Raw genomic sequence first — 21,707 nt, 5'->3', positions numbered from 1 at the left:
TCTCAAAAATGCTCACATTCAGTTACTAGTCTTCAAAAAAATTCCTCATTGCCGTGTGAAGTTTGTGCTTCGCATCTACAATCAAAGCAGGAGTGCTGCAGCATGGGACTCAGCTGCTTCAAGTCCTGGAAGCACGACAGTACGGGCCACAAAGGTAAGACACACCAACACACACTCACACATACACCATGAGTATATTACTCACTAATCCCTCCCAAACTCCAGCTGTGTGAGTTAGTGTGTGTTGCCCTTGAGTGACACTTGTTAAATGCTGAGTCAGGGTCTTCAGACTCCTATCAGAGGTGTCGATGTGTGGGTTTATGTGTTTTAGTGGATTTCATGTGACTTTGAGGAGTACAGACAGTGGAGCATGAAAGAACGAGAGGAGAGAGGAAAGTGTCAAGAGTCAGTGATTAAAGTGGGGAGATGTCTCTGTGTCCTGATGCTGGTTATATCAGAAGGTTAATGCATATTTGAAAGGATGTGACACTGCGGTGTATATATATATATATGTATATATATATATATATATGTATATATATATATATATATATATATATACAGAGAGAGAGAGAGAGAGAGAGAGAGATACAACAGTGCTGCTTTGCTGAAGTCCAGTTTACACAGGACTACTATTCTAAAAATACAACAATGCCACGTTAGAAAATATAGAATTTCCTCAAAACAAAATCGTGTTCATCATTATAACTATAAATGTAAATACACTGAGGAGACCAATGACTAACTGGGCACAGGTGTGACAGCCTAAACCCAGCTGAAACTAATGAGGAGGGGCAAACGATCACGATGAACGATAACAGAATAAAACAGAACACTTTCAAATAAAATGACATGAACCCAATATCGCAACAGTTAGTCACTAATGACCCATCCAGACCAAACTGCTGGCAGAGCAACATTATGGTTCATGTCTCTGGGTCCGCTGCAAAATTACTTGAAATATTTATTCTGATTCAATCACTACCTTGTTCGCTTTCTCTCTGCTCAAAATCTGACCAATATGTATCCGGCCTGATTGTGTGTTTTACCCACCCACTCAGTCAGCAACTTGAACGCTCCAGCCTCACTAAATTTTAATTTGTAAGCCATTTTGTTTAGTGAGCTTCCAGCCAGTTGTGATTTGACCTACCCTTCCACTTCCACATCTCAGAGACGAGCGGAAGAACAAAAAGAAGAAATGCGCGCAGAGAGAGAAGTGAAAGTGAGGCTGCAGCATCTGTGAATGAAACTGTAAACCCTGTGACTGAAATGCAGACGTCACACCATTATTCTGCTTTTACAAGTGATAATCATTAAACAGCATAAGAGAAGTGCAATAAAGTTGTTTTTTAAATTATGATCAGATGTGTCATAAAAGTACTATGAGGATAGGTAATAATATCTGGATTTATTATAACAAGTCCAGACTTGACCTGAGTAAGCTCCTTAAAATCTCCACATTTGTGTGTTTGTAGGTAACAGAGATGTGTTGGCCAGCCCAGGCTCCTATTTCTTTTTATCCAACAGCGCCGGTCAGGGTGACGAGTGGCTGAAGAGCCTTAACAAGGGAGTCTGGATCCCTTTCACAGGTACATGTATTCATTGGCTTTATTTCTCATTCTTCACTGGTACACGGCTTAAAAATATCCTGCTTTAGTTTGGTTTTGTTCTATATAATATGAAGGGTATTTGAGATTAAGGATTAAGATGTGAGAAGATTATTACATGTATTGTTATATAAACACAACACTTTGGCGCTGTAAGCATCCCAGATACAGTTCATGCATGCATCCCTGCCTCTTGCTCGTGTTGCCAAAAAGATATTAACTGAAGTGTAAGAATCTATTGTTTAAATGTTTCCTTACTACAAAGGAACAGTTGATATTGCTGTTGTTGTTGCGATGTTTCCAGGAAGTGGTTTGTACATGTGTAATCTGGGCTGGCCCCATGTAAAATGCAGCAGTAGTGAGCATGAAGGGGTTAAATGAAGAATGGCTAAAGCAAGACCTCTTTATAATGTGACTATGCAACTAGAGCTATGTGATGTGCAAGGTCACCTACAAGTCTTACCTAACACTGTAAAGTCCTATTATTGTTTATGGTTTGAAGACTCTTCAGAGAGAGCACTCAGTAAATCTTTTCCTCTTGCAGGGGTCTTTGGTCAGCGCCTGGAGGAAACGGTGCTGTATGAGCGACGTTATGGGGTGCGTTTGGTTCCTCTGGTGGTGGAGCAATGCGTGACCTTCATTCGAGAGCGAGGCCTGCATGAAGTGGGCTTGTTTCGCCAGCCTGGACGGGCCAGTTTAGTCAAAGAGCTGCAGGAGGCTTTCGATTCAGGAGAGAGGCCATCCTTCGATAGGTAAAGTTCCTCTCTGCGTGTTACCTTTGCTTTTCTTCTGATCAGCTCTCTTATAAAGCGTTTTATCTGCAGTAACACAGACGTCCACACGGTGGCATCACTGCTGAAGCTCTACCTCAGACAGCTGCCTGAACCGCTGGTTCCTTACAGCCACTACCAGGACTTCCTGCTCTGTGGCCAAAAGCTGTCAAGTGACCGCACACTGGTAACTGCACACTGCACCATCAAGCAATTTGTCTGATTAAAAGCAGCTTCACCCCTGGAAATCTGCACTCTTAATTTGGCCTTCAGTGGTTTAACATCTCACCTTGATGCATTGCTCTCCTCCTTCTCTCAGGGTTTGAGGGAGTTAAGAATTCTTCTTCATGAGTTACCAGTTGCAAACTTCAACCTGCTCAACTTTATCTGCCAGTAAGACACCCCCCCCCCACACACACACACACTCTATTTTAGAGAATAGTAGTAAAACTGAATGAGTGTTTTTTGGTTAGTCTTGTCATGGGTACTGGAAATGTGTGTGTGTGTTTTTGCAGGTTTCTGAATGAGGTCCACAGTTACTCCTGCACCAACAAGATGGGCGTCCAGAATTTGGCCACTGTGTTTGGACCAAACATCCTCCGAGCCAAAGCTGAAGACCCACAAAGCATTGTGGGAGGTAAACAGGACATGAACACTTGTGCCATGTGTAGATTTTATTTTAAAGGCAGACAGCCTCCAAGTTTGAAAAGAGAAGTTAATGCAGAAATGCCATAAACCGTCATGATTACTATTGGCCACAAGGGGGGGACTCTACTACTCATCTCATGGTTATGACCTCGCTGATCAACCTGAAGATCAGTTTTTCACTAGTCACTAAATTGAAGTACAGCATGAAGCTCATTTTTAAAAGTTATGGTCCCATATTTAGAGTTAGATGGATGATAAAGCAGGGTAAGCTTTAGGGCGTGTCTTCTTTGTGACTGACAACTCACTTTCAAAACACCAGAAAGAGCCAGAAAGCTCGATTTAACAATTTTACAGAGGTGACGTTTTTCTGTATGTTGCCATCATAAAATGTGTATGTGAGTTTTTTAAGCCACTTTAATCAGTTGTCGTTGGTTGATAGTCACCAAAAGAAATCCAACTGTATCTTTCTATAATGACAAATAAAGAATCTTAATATTAATTTTAATACGTACGGTATCCCAAGGTTTTAAATTTTTTAGATCATGTCATCGTTTACAAGTGTAATTCACAAATTAGTTAGTCAGCTGCATGACTCCATGTCCCTGTTTGCTTAGCTGTGATGCTATTCTGTTCCTTGTGCTGCAGCCAGTGCCTATTTCTTCCTTAAGTTAATATTAGAACATACTGAGCAGCATACACACCCGACTAGCCCGATACAATAGTGGTCATCTGATTAAGGTTGTGAACACAAGCAGCGAGGTCTAATGAGAATATCTGTCTGTGCTCTAGGTGCAGCGCTGGTTCAGGTGTTAATGTTAGAGCTGATCAGAGAACACGAGTCTCTGTTTGCAAAAGTTCCTCCACCCATCTACGCCCGCCCATCTAGAAGTTCACATGGATCTCCAAGTGCTCTGAAGCAGCCTCATCTCCACCCGTTGCCCTGCCCTCGCCAGCTGTCTTTGCCTCTCATAGCGGAGCGTTTCAGGGAGACAGGACAGGCTGCTGCAGACGCAGAGAGCTCCAGGTAAAATGGACCTGCTCAACAACTTCACCATCAGCTAACAATCGCAATGTGGAAACCTCACAACGTACACTGTCTCTGGGTGCTCTGGGTACCAAGTCAGTACTCACAAACTGCATGAAATATTATGGAAATTTACAAATAGGTCTTAATGTAAGGATTAGTAATATTTCGATAGACACAAATTTTAATGACAAATACAGTAGAGATCTAGGGAGCAGCTACACCACAGATACCAGGGAAGAGGAAAGACACTCACACACACACACACACTAATACACACAGATGCTTTATACAATATAAAGCATCTTGAGGTGGCTGTTGTTGTGATTTGGTGCTAAATAAGTAAAATTAAATATAATTAATATATGATGAGACCGGGTTTCTAACCAAGTATCAACTTGTGATGTCTTGGGAATGAGAATGTGTGGCTTCACCCACACCTCACCTGCTTGCCATAGGTACCTGTCCTCTTCAGTTTTCCTCCAGACTTTCTCTTCTATCTAAGCCTTGCTCACATACTTGCTGTGCAAGAGATGGATCCCACATAATCATCCCCAGTTTTTGTGTCTATCCCAACAACCTGTTCTTCCTTCACATCTTTACTTGCATTCATTTATTGTCAGCTGATGTCATTAAACCTTGCAAAGTTTGCAAGTAAAATGATTTCAGCTGCAAGAATGTGCCTCAACTTCAAATTCTAACTTTTTGTTGTTGTTGTCTAGCTGTGCCTTCTCAGCTGCTGCCAAATCAGACTTGTCTTCCGGTCCGAAAAGACATCTCGGACATCGCTACACCTCCTCCCACCCAGGGAACTGTTTCTACCCCACGCCCTCCTCCAGTCAGCCCATACAGCACCACTCTGATAGACATAACGTCGACTGTCACCAGCATAACGCTCACCAAATAGCACCCACTGCAAATGTTCAAGCCTCTGAAACCAGCTTCCAGGTGCCAGAAAATTCTAAGCCCAGACCAGAGCTCATGGGCTGGACCAAAGTTTGGCCAGGCCCAGGAGAGGCCAGCTCTGCTTTCTGGAGCTCTGCTGGTGCTGAGGAAGAGGGTGCAGTGCCAGAAACAGCCAGTGGGGGCAGCAGTGAGGGTCAGGAGGAGAGCACCCCTTCCGCCTATGACAATCTGAGCAGAGTGTCTCTACACCCACCGATGATGGAGGTCACTGATAGACATTTGAAAATGAACTCTTCCGGAGGCCATATTGGAACTGGTAAAGATGAGGCAGAGCTTGAAGAAGTGGAGCACATGAGGGATTCCTCTTCATGGTCTTCCTGTGAGGTTTTACCATTGGATGAAAGCAGTGATGATGTCAGTGTAGTTAGTCCAGTCAGAAATGGAGGGTTGCCTTCAAATCAGGAAGCAGAGAAGGAAAACAGTGACAAAGACGATCAAGAAGGTAGCAACGAGGATGATGATGAAAACAGTGACGACCACATCCACCACCCAAACTCTCCAGCCTCGGGTTCAGTACGCAGTGGCAGCCCTCTTAGTACAGGCAGCTCAGATGTCTTCCTTCCCTCGGGTTCTCCTGATCTCCAGGGGGCTGAAGATCATCTACAACCCAGGGACACCCACTCACTCCTGGCAGAGCTGCGGCAAAGGATGGCCCAGCAGAAGTCTGAGTACCAGACCCGGATACAGAGGTGAGACACCAATACCTTCAGTGTATTCAATTCAGTTTATCTATATAGTGCCAAATCATGTTGCCTCAAAGCACTTTAAGGTGAAGAGCCTACAATAATAGAAATCACAACAATCAGACAACCACCTATGAGAAAGCACTTGTCGACAGTGGGAAGGAAAAACTCCCTTTTAACAGAATCAGCATAAATGATCCTATATAATAATTAAAACTGATGTTTGGCAGTGTGGCATGCCACTAGTGTTTGCTTAAAGCCTTCACCACGTTTTATGGTGTCTCTGCAGGTTGGAGCGCTGCAATGACGTCCTTGAGAGGCAGGTTGCAGTCCTGCGGGCCAGCCTGGAGCAGCAGAAGCGCAGCCAAAGTGTTGCTGAAATCAAGATTCGTAAGATGGAGCGAGCCAAAGCAGACGCCGACCGCCGAAACACCAAACTGCAGAGAGACATGGAGCTGTTTTTCCAGATGTATGGAGATATCAGGAGAAGTGAAGAAGACAAAAAAGGGAGAGTTGGAGGGAGTATCTGAAGATCTGTATTTGACAGATCTGGATAAGCCTGGAAGGGAGGGCGCTAAACAGTGTGAGAGGAGGAGGGGAGAAAAGCGCTCTCAGCGTGGACATCGACCTTCTCCAAGTTGGGGAGAACGTCACAGATGACCCACACATCTGAGATGCTTGGATTACGATGTGTTATGACCACATGTCAGAGAATTCCAAGAATTCCAGCTTTGTTCACTTTTTGTGTCCATGTAGTAGAGGGAACACTAATGCTGGTCTTCTCTAAAACTATGCTTAGGTGGACTGCTCGATCTATCGCTGCCCAGTTACTCGACATTCTTCTTGGATTTTCAGGCTGCTGCAGAGTCACAGATACACCTCAGAGATATTCTAACAAGAGCTTCCTGATGTGGATTATGACCTGACATATGAGGAATATGTCAGGATATTCAGAAAGTCAGAACTCAGGTGACCAGATCCCAACAAACAAATGTAGGACAAAGACTGTTTGTGTGGAACAACGTGGGACGCATAATCTAGAATTTTGATATTGATTTGACTTTCCCAAAGTTTCTTGCTGAGTAAACAGTAACCATAAAGAGAAGCTAAAGTGCTTTTTCAGTGATCATCTCTAGGTTGTTGTTGGCATGCATCCATAAACCACATAGATCTTTTTGAACAGGCTCACATTCACTTACATATTTTTCATCCTACAAAATTAAAAAACCTTTCACCAAAAAGTCTTTCATCAAAGTGAGCCGGTATCAGCTTTGTTGTTCTAAATGGAAAGACAGTTTTGAAATAACATTCATGTTTCACTGGTCAAATCATCAGAGCAGTCTGGGTTACTTTGTAAAGATCTCTGAGTCAGGTGGACCAACACTGGCTGTTTTACGTCATGTAAACAGCATATGGACTGGATGTGGTTATACATGACTTCAGTTTTTTAGGGAACTAGACTGACTCACGCTGCTCTGAGGCTCAAGATGCCTGCAACAGAAGCAGAGGGGAGATGTTTTCTTTCTACAGTGTAGTGTGCCAAATAACTTGAAGACTGCATGACGACGCATTTCCAAATAACAATTAAAAAAAAAACTTGTTAAAATAAAAACTCACTTGATCTTTTTTTCTTTCTTGCTCGTCAGTCAGCCACAGACCATCTATAAAAGGAAGATGTAGCACTTCTTCAGAACTTTAAAGATGTCAACTTTCAAAGAAAAAAAGTGTGTGTGTGTGTGTGGGGGGTCTATGAAACAGAGTGGATGTTAACTGAGCCTAAACCCAAACCTTAGATGGGTTACAGGATGGCATACTAACATCCACCAGCTAACAAAAAACCCCAACAACAACAGTATATAAAAGACAGACGTAGTTAGGGTTGCTTATGTATATAGGACCACCTTGTGTCTTCCTTTTATATTTTATTTTTCCTTGCTGTAACAGTTCTGCAACACTGAAATTTCTCATCCGTGGGATAATAAAAGTTTTATTCTATTCTATGAAAATGAAGCCAAATTAAATTCAGTTGTAAATCAGGAGACCACCATAACTGTAAATTGATCCATAATTGCAATAAACACTGTTGAGTGTATTGTCTCAATCAGGAGTTTAAAGTCTGCAAAATGTTCATTTTAGAAATTATGATAACATTTAGAACTTAAAAGCATGACACAGCAGGATGTGGGAGACAAACAACTATTAGGTGATGTCACTGTGTGTATCTAACTGTTTTTATTTACAGGCTATAAAGTGAACAGATAAATGTAACCGTTCTGGCAGCAGGGTCCGTTTAAAATGTTTGACTAAACAAATTTTAAACACACGCAATGAATCCTCGACTCCTGCGTGGCTGATGAGAGTGTAACATTTATTCTCAAAGAGAAGAAAACTGTACAGAGACTAAAAATCCAGGAAAACTTCTTTGAACCATTAATTGGTAAAAAAAAACCAAACAAACATTACTTCAGTCACTACTACAGAGTCACACGTACATACAGAGGTTCGGTTCTGATGCTTCGGTCTGGAGGAAGATTTAAAGGGTCACACTTTAAACACAAAGCACTTGTGAACATAAACAAAAATAACAGCAAAAACAAAAAAAAACAAAAACAAAAAAAAAAACAGTCATTTAATAGCTACACAGCTGACAACAGTGTGGGCGTTTGCTTTTGTGTCCAGGGTTGTTCACACAGGACCAAAAGGAAACAACATGTGACTAAACACCACAGCAGAGTTACAGGTGGCAGATGACATGGACTTGGAACTTTCCACTTCATGAAATCGTCCACTGCTGTGGTACAAAACACGCCGAATCTATTCCCAGCAAAGTGACCGTTTCCACTTCATAACAAGAGTGCATCATCAGAAACTCCAACCAGGATCTACCTTTTCATTTAGCGGTGGAACTACAGCGCCCAGTATTTTCTAAGAAGCATAGCATGCATCATCCTGCAGAAACTTTGCATATAACATCGATAATTACCAGTAAGCTAGCATTGTAGGACCACTAAGAGACGTAAAATAAAACCTTGCATTACATTTACTTTCTCTTATATTAAGGCCTCTTTAGAGATGAAAAACATTTCATCCCACCCACCCAAAAAACTGCCAAAAGCAGAAAGCGCATCTGTGACGGTTTCTGCAGGATGCTCACTGGGCAGACATCAGCTAATAAGCACTAATTACAAACAGGAATTCTTCCCATTGTTTAGCTTTTCTTCCTAAATTTACTAAGATAGTTTTTTCTCATACCCAAAAGGGGAATAAAATCTTTTGCAAAAGAGGAAGTGGAAAAAAAACAAACAAACAAACTTCAATCTACACATTAAATATCCCACAAAACAAAACAAAAGCCATTTTCTGCAAAAGAAACAACTGGAACGTTTGAGGAGGAGCCTGACAATTTTCCTGAGACAAAACTTGTTACAATATAATTAGAGAATCGTTGTCCTGTTTATTTTGGCTGATACTGAACTACACCCGAGGAATTTTTTACATTTATTCATCCCAAAATGGAAGAAAAATATTTTAGTGACAGGCAGAACGTATCAGAGGAAGCTTTAGCTTCGTTACCCTGGAGGGCTGCGTGACAGCAGAGGGTCTGGGGTGGAGTTAGAAGTTACGATGAGGATAAAGTGCGTTAGTATATGATACTTATAAAGTTGGATCGCAATCATCTTCAGTTTCAGCTTCACCAACATAAGCTCTTCATTTAGTTGTGGGGTGATTCATGCTGACCTGGTTGGTCAATGAGTTTGATTTTACATCCAAGAAACACTGAATATGCATCACTGTTTTCTTTTTTGTTTTTTAAATGTATATAACCATGTTTGTTTTTAAATGGGAAAGACAGTGGACAGCACAGTGGTTATCTGAAGTGGTTAGAGCTGCTGTTAAAAGGTCCCATGAAATAGTTTAAGTTCCACAGTTGATATTTCAAAAATATTTACATAAAGCTGCTCACCCCCAAATCTATGGAGGAATGGAAAAAGTCATTATCAGCATGATTCAGGACAGAGACGTTTAAGCCTTTGGACAACGTGGAGAAAAAAAAAAGCTCTAAATTGAAACATGATTGCAAGAGTTCTTGTCTGGCAGGTCAGATGATAATCTAGGCTGTAAACCTGCAGGTCAGTCAGATTTACTTTCATTTTGAGGCAAAACCACGAGCTTGGATTAACTGACCAAAAACCCTTTGCGGATAATTACAATAATTACTGTAGGTCAAAGCTGATTAGGAGGTCGTTCTGTAAATTGTGATGTTTGACCGTCAGTTTGGGTGCTTAGCTTACAGCTCAGCCACCTAAATTAGACTAAGTGGAGGTTTGTTTACAACATTCTCCATCTAACTCCTGTGTGGCAAATAGCGTTGCACTCGCAGATCCAAGGTAGTTACTTGGTGGGTAAAACTATGGCTTAACGACAGAAACTTATACAGGACTTTTTAGGCAGTGCAAAACCTGTTGGATTTATATTTGGAAGAGTAACCTGACCTCAAATTGAGGGCGTTAATAACCTAAACAGGGTAACATTTGAAAAGATTTGGACTTTAGAAAAAGAAAAAAGGGAACTGGAATACACTGAACTAAGCATGAGGACGTCATCATTTCATGGGACCTGTGGTGTCTGAGCGTCAGGCAGCTGCCTTCTCAGAAGCCGGAGGGCGTCAGGATGTTCATATCTCTGGGTTTGAGCTTGTGTGTTCGGGCTCCATGCTGCCGACCCTCCACCGTGGGAATCTCCATTGTGGGTGGAGACACCTTCTGAATGGAAGCGCTGTCGGCCAGTCGAGCCTGCGTCTTCATCACCTCCATCGGGGTCGGCTTCTGAGCGCCACGGTATGCCTGCAGAGCAAAGCCTGCTGGGAAAAAAAAGATGATAACACAACTTGCAAGAGGCTCAGAAGGTGGTTGATATAAAGTGACAATATTTAAAAAAAAAAAAAAATACATAAATCAAAATCAATACATTTTAAACATTTTATGTGTGTCCACAAATAATGGTTTCTTTTTAAATTATTATCGCTTTGAATTCATTGTCAGAGGCAATTAAGAAAAATAAAAATAAATAATTCCCATTATAACTGCGTGTGTAACACACACACACACACACACACACACACACACACACACACACAAAAAAAACCCCAAAACAAACAAACCCAAAACTACTTCTCCATCTTCAAGAAAACCCCCTCAGCCCTAAATAACAATAGTACTAATAATAAAGAAGCTCTGATTCTCCCACCACACTATAAATATAAAGCAGCTGTCTGGCAGTTTTTTACAAACTCTATAAAAGTTCTGAAATTCTGAAAGAAACGTCTTTTGAAAAAAAAAAAAATTCTTTAACCTGTAAAAAATCTCATTCACTCAGGTCCCTGCAAACATATTACTTTCCTCGGGTTACCTACCTAAAGTCATCCTGGGAAAAAGATTTCAAAAGTCTCTGATTCAAACTGAACATCCCACATGTAAAGACCTAAACGCAGTTTCTCAAAAGTCATCGGTAAGCTGTAGTTTTATATCAATGCGATGAAGAAATCTCAGCTTGCCATTGCTAAAAGCCAATGACTGATCAGTCTCTCAGGGTTGTCAGCCCTGAATGTTGTTCAGTGTTTACTGTCAGTCTGAAGTTCATTCAATCACCCATTAACCCCACTCCTGGACTGAACTGGTTATAAAGGCCTTCGTTGTTCCATAGTGAGGGGTTATTTTAGTTTCTTACCGCAGCGCTTCATGTTTGTAGTCTTTATTTTGTTTATTGTATTGAACACGTCTCATGGGAATTCTGATGAGGACCTTTTTCAAGTTTTGTTTACACACAACAAGCAAACACTTCATTCTCACAGGCTTCACACTGAGGCAGTGCTGTTACCTGCAGCTGTGGAGTCTGATCCCAGGTCAGAGGTCGACTTATGGACAGGTGGTCGAGGTCCGAAGACACCCCATCGTTCAACTACACCTCCTCCTCCTCCCCCGACGTCTACTCCAGCCATGTCCAAACTGCTGTTGGAGGAGGAGGCAATACTGAGCTCTGAACTCGAACTGCCAAACCAGCCTCTTCACAAACACACAAAGTGTAAACACGGTTAGGTTTTTAGCATTTGTCACATTGTTGGGTTTAGACGGGCAGGCTGAAACAGGCTGTTGACCTGAGGACACTGAGTGATAAGTGCGTGGTTGTACCTGCGCTGTGGTTTAGGGGAGCTGTGGGGTGTGTTGGATGGAGTGGAGTGGGCAGAGGAGCTCTGGCGCTCTTCTTTGGCCTCCATGCTCTGGATCTGGAGTTTCTACAATAGAAACAACAAAACACACCATAAACCTTTGACCTCTGTGAAAATGTAACAGTTACTTTACTCACTTTGAGACAAACATACTGCTTACACAGCAAATGCTTTTATTTGTATTGTAGTTATTTTTATATCAGGGACAACACATAAATAACACTGCATTTAAACAAAAATGCAACCGACACAGTATATGTAGGACTTCTAGCCACAGCTAATTTGCAGACTATGTCCCTGGTTACGCTTTTTAAGGATTTGTAATAACAAGCAGCTAAGGCAGAACACCCTGAAGCACCTAAAGCACGAAAAATTGAAGCGAAAGAGGAAGTGTTTGAAACAGCAGTTCCTTCAAAGGCAACGTCAGGTCATCATTGGATCCTTGCTAAATTCAGAATCAATATTTAAAATCCTCCTCCTCACATATACGTACTTGAATAATCACGCCCCATCTTATCTTAAAGACCTTGTAGTACAGTATCACCCCAACAGAGCACTTCTCTCTCAGACTGCTGGTTTACTTGTGGGTCCTACAGTGTTTAAAAGTAGAATGGGAGGCAGAGCCTTCAGCTATCAGGCCTTCTAATCTGTGGAAACAGCTCCCAGTTTGGATTTGGGAAACAAACACCTTCTCTACTTTTAAGATAAGGCTTTGTAAAAGCATATAGTTGGGGCTGTCTTAGTGACGCTGCAATACGTCTAGGCTGAAAGAGGTTTCCCATGATGCACTTCACTCGCCTCTTTCACTCACTAAGTGTTTATACACCTCTCTGCATTTAATGATTAGTGATTATTAATCTCCATCTCACTCCCACAGTGTCGCTTTTGTCCCGTCTTCCTCCCATCACTCCCAGCTGGTCATGGCAGATTGCTGCCTCTCTCTGAGCTTGGTTCTGCAGGAGGTTTTTTCCTGTTAAAAGGGAGTTTTTCCTTCCCACTGTTGCTAACTGCTTGCTCATAGGGGGTTGTCTGATTGTTGAGGTTTTCCTCTTTGTTATCGTAGAGTCTTTACTTAACAATATAAAGCACCTTGAGGTGACTGTTGTTTTAATGTGGGGTTATATAAATAAAATTAAATAGAAGTTTAAATGTTATTTTCTGACAAATATTATGGTCTCCTGCGCATGTGTGTGTGTGCATTGGCTTCTTTTTAGTTTTCGGTTCCCTGCTGGGTATCATCTATGTGCAGTCTATGATAATATCATTCTAAAAACAGCTGGAGCCCTTTGATAATAAACTCCCACTCAAACAGTAGAACTCGTGAGCCAAACAAGAATTAAATGAAATGTGTCAGCATACAAAAGTCCACTGATGTTCACTGATACAGCCTAAAACCAGTAACAACAGGTGCAGCAGCTTACTGAACTGTAGTTGACCCATTTATGTTAACAGCTTGCTCACCACAGCCTTGTATGGAGAAGGTACATTCTGATGGTCACGAATGGAGCATTGGATACGGCCATAAAAAAAATTTTTATGGTTTAATGCATATTTGCTGATGACTGGCACTGGTCTTTTCTCAGTGGGAATTTATGGATTCAGTTCCACATTGCACATTTAATTGGTGGAAACAGTTATGTGAGCAATCTCGTTAGCCATCAACCAGGTTGGTGGCATAAAGTAAAAATTCAATTCAAGGCTGATTTAACAACAATGAGTAGTAACCAGCTGCATTTTGGGTGCACACGGGTTATACGCATGTCTGACCTGGATTGTTTCGGGCACGCGATGGTGGTGTCTCGTCTCCTCAGCTGTGAGGCCTTTGTGGGGTGTGTAGCCGGCGTCAGAGAGCCCCGCCGTCTGCTCAAACTTATATACGCTATCCTGAGTTTGCTCTGAAACAGAGGAAAACAGTTTGATTCTAATGTGAATGCATTTTCATGCACAATTATTATAAATTCAAACAATGAGTAAACAAACTGCTTTGCACCAGAACTTTTTCTGTAAGTTTGCACATTTTCTTCTTACAAATTAATCCTAAAGTATTATTTCATTTTCATGCTAATAATGACGTTGTTGAAATGACACTTCTTTGCATATTGAAATATCTCAGTAATTAAATGTGTAGTTAAAGCTCTTTAAACTGACAAAAAGGGGAATTTAATTGTACCACTTCATCCAGTCCATGATGTAAAATCAGTTTGACGTCCCTGCTGTAGTATTTGATCAAACTTGTCAAGAACACTCACTCAAATAAATGCACCCTTAATACAGAATATCATCATTAACAGGAGTAACATACTGTTGATGAGAGAATTCATGATGATGGAAGAAGCCTTGGTTTTCACCACAGCTTGTGGTCTAGAGGCTCCGGTGTCCTGCGCTGCAGACTGACTCGCACCACTCTCATCCTCCTGGTGGGAAAACATCATCAGCACCCTCGCACTGAAAATACGGGCAGTTTAATAGTAAAGCAGACGCGTGTGTCACCTCAGCCAGGTGTGTGAACTTCCTTTCGGGTATGATTGGTCGTTTCCACAGGTTGTTGATACTGATGTCATGGGGCGGTGTGGACATGGGGGCCTCCAGATTGTCGTCATAGCTGATGGCACGTCGGGTCATTCCGACAGGAAGCTTCATCCCACCCATCCCGGGTCCCTCAATGGCTGCAGACACAAAAAATAATCCCAATGGGGACTAAACAACAGCTCTCCCTCGTCTAGTGCAGTCTCCAAAATCATTCTGAGATCTGTTTTCCCACATTCACTGCTTGAGATTGTGGTTCGATCTTTATGTTGTGTGGACTGTAGCCCTGAAGCTTACCTACAGGTTCATGACAATGCAAGTGCCCTACACGGTCAGCTCAGACATAAGGCGACCTTTCACCCGCTAAGACCATGTCGTGTTAGACTGTGCTGTTGTGGAAACGCCACAGCTAATTATCTATCATGTACCCTGCCTTCTGCCCTCTCCACCATGCCTAAAACACATGGAGTATTTCAAATACTATGAATATTGCTAAGGCAGAAAAAACAAAAAAAAAAAAACAAAAACCAAACCCAAACCCAAAAAACATGTTTGGTATATAAAGAGCAAACCTGAGGACAGTGCATATTTGTAGGTTTTCTAATGTTTACATCATATTGATTGACTGTTGTGAAATATCTGCTACTGCTGGAAGTTCCAGTTTCAGGCAAATGTTGTGATAAGCATCTGTTTTGTTAATGTTCGTGTCAGGAACATTAACAAAACCATAGTACATACAGATATTAATAGCTGATGAAACTGTGATTCAGAGTGTGACTCAGTATAAATGTGTTAACTTGAAATCTGCTCAGCTGCGTTTGTTGGGGAAGACAAAACAATGTGTGCAATCCTTTTATATGTGGGCAGGAACATGTGAGAATTCATCATAAGCCATCCTGGCAGTTACCCTCTTCACTTCATCCCAGTGATGTGAAATGAGTAGGGATGGGTACCGGTGTGGCACCGGTTCTGACATAAACGGTAGTAACCAGACCGAAAAGCAGTGCACATTTCGGTGCTTTATTTCGGTGCTTTTTTTTTTCCTGAGCCAATTCTAGCCAATCATTTTACGCTTCCGAGGATAGTAGGCGGGCCAGGTACGTGACGTTCTTTTAGAGCAGAGCTACAGATTAAAAATGCCCAAGGCGAAGCGATCAAAAGTCTGGCTGTACTTCACAGCAAAAGATGCAAACTCAGCAGCCTGCAATAAGTGCTTTAAGCTGATACTGTGATACTGTCAAAGGAGGTAACACCTCAAATGTGATAAAAGACCTGGCGACGCATAGCGTTTTTTTTTTTTAAAGCCGAGAAATGCGCCGTGTTTGATAGCTTGCAGCGAGACCTCACACCGTGCACATCTACTGCGGGTGTGGTGCCTGTTATTGGACCCGGAGTTAGCAACATCCCCCAAAAACCCGAAGAGGAGAGTCCTGGCCCCTAGCCCTGTCAGCGTAGCAGAAATGATGACGGATGATGATGGCAGCAGCAGTCGTTCTCCTCTGCGTGAGTAGCTTCATGTTGTTTGTGTGTAATTAACGTTGAGTACGCTAACCACGTTATTACATTAATGCATGTAAGGTGAACTAGCAAACACCGTCGTAGTTACATGCGGCTGTCTTCTTGTTTGATGGCAGATACTCCCTTCACCCTGGCCAAAAGGCTAAATTGACCAAAGAAAAGTGGAAAACAGTTAAACATGAGAGGTTTTTGGACAAAGTTTGTGTTTTTTCCATTGTTTAAGCACTGCTTCCAGCCAAGAGTGATACCATATATGCCCTATAGCTGCAGAAAAGGATAACATTGTTATCTTTTTACAAAAAAACAGCTGAACATGAGAGGTTTTTGGACCAATTTTATGTTCTCCATTCTTTAAGCACCGGTTTGAGCACCGTTTAAGCACCGGCACCATTTCAAAAGTACCGGTTTGGCACCGGTATCGGATAAAACCTAAACGATACCCATCCCTAGAAATGAGTGGGAAAACTATTTTTGGACCTACAGAATTTACAGTCTATTACATCAGTTTACTAACAAATCAATAAATCTCAGTATATTTGCCCATGTGTCTGTTCTTTGCCTACTTGGACAATCATTTAGCTTATCAGCTTCAGATAGTGAATGTGCTTGCCGAGGGGGGCTGAGCATGGTTGTTTGGATGAGCTGCTGTAAGCTGTTCTGTTACCAGACATATCTGGAGAGCAACTGCTCAATGCGCCACTCTGAGTGCAGGGCAGTGACTTCCAAACTGTAGGGTGGGCGTGAAGCCACTGCAAGTACCTTCATATGGACAATGACGTGAAAAACATGGAAGTGAAACAAAGCACCTTGATAACCTTTTAATTCTCTTTTAATTCTCTCCCTGTAAGGATGAGAGATGCCAAAATTATGCAATTTTTCTCAGCAATATGCTGCAAAGACAAGTGTGCTGATTAGATATTCAACTTCATCTTATTCAATTAAGCATCTATGAAGTATGGTTTGCTGCTACAAATCAAAGCTTAAAATATGTCACATTTTTAAAGTTTCTTCTGCATGACTCATTTAAAAAACAAACAAAAAAAAATATCATGCTTTAACCAGATTCTGTAGAAAAACAAAAACAACTCCTGATCTCTAAACCACAACTAAGAAACCATGACTGGCAGCAGTCACATGCCAACAATTTGCATTGGAAGGAAAACTTGAACTTGTGTGAAAAATAAAATAATGGAACAAAGCTCAAAAAAAGTTTAAAGAGGAGAAAGTTACGAACGGGTTGTTAGAGGCAACTTTCAGAAGCAATGATGACAGAAAGCTGCAGATTTTTTTGTGTGTCTTCATAGCAGGTGTAGAAGGCTGAGGTTTACACTGTCATTAAGGTTCAAAGCATTAATCTGCTGTATCTTGAAATCATGTAGAGCTTGGTATTCACTGGGTTGTACTCACAGTTATCAAAATTCAATGTGGATTTTCTTTTTTTAATCACCACCTGAGATTCCTGCGCTGGTAGAACTAACCAATCATGTTGTTGTGTTAATACTCAACCTAAATTTTACCTTAAAAACAGTAAAACTAGCACAGAATGCAATAATTTTGCAAAGTGGGAGCATCTTACAGTTCTATGATTCACAAATGGAGAGCCTGCAGCATTTTTCACACCTTAAAAAATAAAAAGAATTCACTTTCTATTGGATGTTTGCAAAAAAGGTATAAACTCAAATCCAGGTCCTCTCTTAAACCTGACCTTGCTGGATTAAATCCACCTGACACGTTTGCACTTAAACAAGCAACAACTGAAAATTAAATTTAAAAGCATAAAATAAAATATATAAAGTCTAAAAATATTAAGCCAGCACTGACTTTTCGTTTTAACCCGGACCCAAATGCCAGTCTCCTGTGTTAAAAGGGTCCATTCATCCACCACATGCTGCTCCTTACACTGCTTCTCTTTATATCAGCTCACCTGACTTCTGAAAGTCTTCCTGCCACTGAAGGCAAAACTTCAAAAGAACACCCCCCACCCCACAAACATCAACCATGTGTTAGGAAGCTTTTTTAAGTTTTCTTTTTGGTAAAAAGCCTCAAAGATAATCATGTGTAACATGTAAAAAAACCAAAAACCAAAAACCAAAAGGGTTGTCTCATCTGTGGATATAAAATACTGCGTTGCACACCCAGAATTACCACTTGTGACACTGGTTTTAAAGTTTTTAAGGTTATGACATCTCAACTATGTGGCTGGTATGATATGTAACACTGATCCTAGAACAATATTCATCTTTCAGTTGTAAGAACAACACAAACATGGGGAAATCCAGTATGTCATACTGACACCATGATAGCTAAGCCTTACATTTAGGTTTACGGTTAAGGGTAAGTCCAAAAACAAACAAACAAAAAAAAAAAAAACAGTCAAACTTTTAACTTTGTCTAACTGACAAATGGCTTCATTCATGTTGCTTGGACAAAGCTTGTTCAACCACCTTTCAAGCATGAAAAAAACTGATTCATGTAGTCCACAACTGCAGTTGTCCTCTTTTCAAAACAGTAACTTCATGATTGCCTGCATGTTACACATCTAGAGGAAATATACATGTAGTTAGAAGGATTAAAACAAGGCTTACTCTCTTCCCAAACAGGCAACAATACCACAAAATAAAAGCCTTATTCAGATTGTTTCCACATAGTTGCAAGAGCACTATTCTTTCTGCATACATGAACAGAATGGCCCAACCCAAACAATGGAAAACTATTCCTGACTGAAATTTGAATACTACTGTCATAGGAATTACTCACCTGGTAAATCTCCAGAACCAGACATGGTTGGAGTAAAGACGAGGAAGAAGTTAAACCAGAATATGACCTAAAAAAGAAATAAAAGAAGAAAAGAGATTCAACATGTGTTTTTCCATAAATATTTACCTGCCTCTAATTAAAACAGCAACTCACAAACAAAGAGTAGAACAATGGTTAGCAGACTCCTACCTTCCCGTTTTGCTGCACAGGTGTAAACTAGGTGGCTTGGTGGGTTTTGTTATGATGGTTGGTGAGACACACAGAAACGCCTCTGGCAATGCATTGCGGGAGAGCAGCAAGGCCAGCAGAGCAACTACAGAGACACCAGAGTTCAAAAGGTCAGCTGTGAGGAATTTCAGTTTGAAGGCAAACCCTTGTTACACTAAATTAGAGAGGATGAACATCCTTCGTTGCATATGACAACAATACTTTATGAAACTGTAATGTTGTAAAAGATGTTTTTAAAGGCAGACCTCAAAACCAACTATCCTGTCAAAGTGAAAGAGAAACTTCTAGTGCTACAGAGAAAGACACAGTGACATGAATGAGTAAAGACCATTATCCTGTTCTATAACACTGACATAGCCACCGCTTGCCTGCAGGATTATTCCAGAGGATGATTGCAGACAGGCTTGGATTACATAATCGCTGCTGCAGCAGCAAGGTGCATGCATCACCGGCAATGACCACTTCAAAATAAAAGCTTAGATTTCAATCAGGCACACTCTGAAGGTTTCCTTAAACACATATTTCCTACCACATGAATCAAAAAACATGCACGCCATATCCTCCACACTGTAAACACCACGGCTGGGTGGATGCAGAGGTGACTGGTGATCTTGGAAATAAGAAAAACTGCGACCTCTTCCGGGACAATTTATCAAACTATCATGCAGAAATTCATCTGTCTGAGAATTCCAATCACAGGATGAATTCAAATAAGCTTAAAGCAGATATATGGAGAAATCGTCACAGGGTTAGCCGTAATAAAGGCCACTGCCCTGCACACGCAGAACTCCACAGAGGAAATTCATATTTTATAGTCTAATATTTTAAAGGTAACCGCCCCATGGCTGTACAATTGCTTTTGGGATCACATATTATCATGTTTTTAAATTCAGACATTAATGAGCCAATAGCATGCCATGAGATTCCTGCACGCCGATAATGTGCAGGTCGAAGAGAATAGATAGGTCTATAACAATTTAGCACAGCTTCACTAAAACTGGTGCTGTTTGGCACGTTTTAAACATTCCCGAATTTGAGAGTGGTTGTTACATATTCACAAAAAAGCCTAGCATTGAGGCTTTCACGTTTACAGAACAAACCAAACCCTGCAGCATAGTTCAGTTATTTATTTTCTGAGTGGAGTCTGGCGGAACGAGATAGCGGAACCAGTCTGAGCTGGACAAAAAGACACAAAACAGCTGGCGACTGACGGTATTTTAAAGCGGTTTTATCAGCAAAGTTAGCTTTGCTTTGTTTGCCTTTTCTTACCGGAGGTAATGACGGCTTCAAAGTGACGATTGAAATATGGATGACCGCCCAATGTCGACCAGTGCGCGAAGAGAACAACAGACTTGTTGGGTAGCAGCCATTATTGGGCTCGATAAATAACAGCCGCTTCCTTGACGGTTCCTTTTGCTTGTTCTCGCGCATTCTCATCTCATCGCGAGAATTGGCCTTCACACGTGTGCCTTTCCGTACTTGTGAGGACACTGGTGTATAATGTATAATAATAATAACAATAATAATAAAACATACGATTTATTTAACATTTATTCAAAGAAATATGTTGAAGTTACACAGTAAATATAACTTACAGGACATATTAGGCTACACCACGAAAGTGGAGAACGTGAAAAAAAAGAAGCCCAAAAGCTTCATCTCAGACTCTACAGGTTTCGGTTAGCATGCTAAATGTTAAAGTTCATGAGAGAGGAATTAGAAAAATACTAAACAAGTTTGTTTGGGAAAGTTTCAAGGAGAAATCCTCTTCTCTCTCTTAAACAACAACAACAACAACAATAACATGGCAGCACAGCTTAGGTTTCGAAAGTTACATGTGAACAAACCACAAGACTTGTGTAACCATGTCCTTTGGATAGATGAGACCAAAGTGGAGATATTTGGCTTATGTTTTAATTAAGTAAGCCAGCAAAAACAAAAATAAAATAAGGGCAAACATTATGAAATAAAAAGTATTGTTAAACAGAAATCAGACAAGAGGAGAGGAAGTGAAGAAGAGAGTGTGGAGTGGGTGGAGATGAGTGTCAGTGATGATTTGTGACAGACAGCAGCAAGAGTGAAAAGAAAGGTTAACAACATGGTAGTGAGAATTGCTATGATGGATGGTTTGGAAATGGTTTTGTACTTTGAAGAAGACAGGAAGTCGAGCTGGAGGTTGCAACGGTGAAGATGTCAGAATTTTCATTGGAAGAATCCTGAAGGGGGAAGGTGAATACATCAGAGGGACAGCCCAGGTGGAGCAGTTTGGTGACAAAAGATAGAGAGGCAAGGCTGAGCTGGTTTGGACATGTGCAGAGGTGGAACAGAGGAAACACTGGATGTAGGATGCTGAATGTCGGATGTAGTGAAGGAGGACATACAGAAGGTTGGTGTAACAGAGGAGGATGCTAGGGATAGGGCGGGATAACCTGATGATCAGCTGTGGCAACACAGTATTACAGGAAAGAGTGCAATAGCGTGGTCCAACATAATGCATCTTATTAAAGAGTTATATTATTAAATTCTATAACCAGCATTTAAATGCTAGAATCAAAGAAATGCATGTTATTTTTGAATAAAGGCAATAGAAATAATGCTACAAAGATTAATTTACAGAGTTATTATTATTGTTTTTTTTATAAAGTCTCATTTTTATACATTCAAAAAGCAAATAAAGTTACACTTTTCAAATATGTGATTATGTAAATGTAAATAAAAACACAGCTAATGAGTAAAAAAGTGTTACAAAATAGT

At 41.0% G+C, this 21,707-nt stretch overlaps 2 protein-coding genes across 3 annotated transcripts; one reads left to right on the top strand and one right to left on the bottom strand.

The window, feature by feature from the left end:
- The first annotated feature begins 1,330 nt into the window (after positions 1-1,330).
- On the top strand, positions 1,331-7,334 carry LOC116328499 (rho GTPase-activating protein 24-like). The gene is made up of 9 exons (XM_031750307.2): positions 1,331-1,392; positions 1,476-1,589; positions 2,152-2,359; positions 2,432-2,564; positions 2,697-2,770; positions 2,893-3,014; positions 3,815-4,049; positions 4,772-5,704; positions 5,988-7,334. The coding sequence occupies exons 1-9, from the start codon at positions 1,365-1,367 to the stop codon at positions 6,226-6,228; spliced, it is 2,088 nt and encodes a 695-aa protein (XP_031606167.2). The 5' UTR covers positions 1,331-1,364; the 3' UTR covers positions 6,229-7,334.
- Positions 7,335-8,045: 711 nt separating this feature from the next.
- Positions 8,046-20,368, bottom strand: LOC116328484 (putative monooxygenase p33MONOX). 2 transcript variants are annotated; one of them, XM_031750290.2, is made up of 9 exons: positions 20,223-20,368; positions 18,915-19,038; positions 18,726-18,792; positions 14,415-14,590; positions 14,227-14,338; positions 13,692-13,819; positions 11,887-11,990; positions 11,576-11,760; positions 8,046-10,559 (listed from the first exon to the last, which is right to left on the bottom strand). In XM_031750290.2, exons 3-9 carry the CDS (start codon positions 18,748-18,750, stop codon positions 10,348-10,350), a joined length of 942 nt encoding a protein of 313 aa, XP_031606150.1. In that variant the 5' UTR covers positions 18,751-18,792; positions 18,915-19,038; positions 20,223-20,368; the 3' UTR covers positions 8,046-10,347. The 2 variants fall into 2 exon arrangements, with proteins under 2 accessions (XP_031606150.1, XP_031606151.1); XM_031750291.2 differs by having other exon boundaries at positions 8,046-10,556.
- Positions 20,369-21,707: the final 1,339 nt, after the last annotated feature.

The sequence above is a fragment of the Oreochromis aureus genome, linkage group 10, assembly GCF_013358895.1.
Source record: "Oreochromis aureus strain Israel breed Guangdong linkage group 10, ZZ_aureus, whole genome shotgun sequence".
In the NCBI taxonomy this organism is placed as follows: Eukaryota; Metazoa; Chordata; class Actinopteri; order Cichliformes; family Cichlidae; genus Oreochromis; species Oreochromis aureus.
The sequence above is the reverse complement of the archived record's forward strand: the minus strand, read 5'-3'. Positions and strand labels throughout refer to the sequence as shown.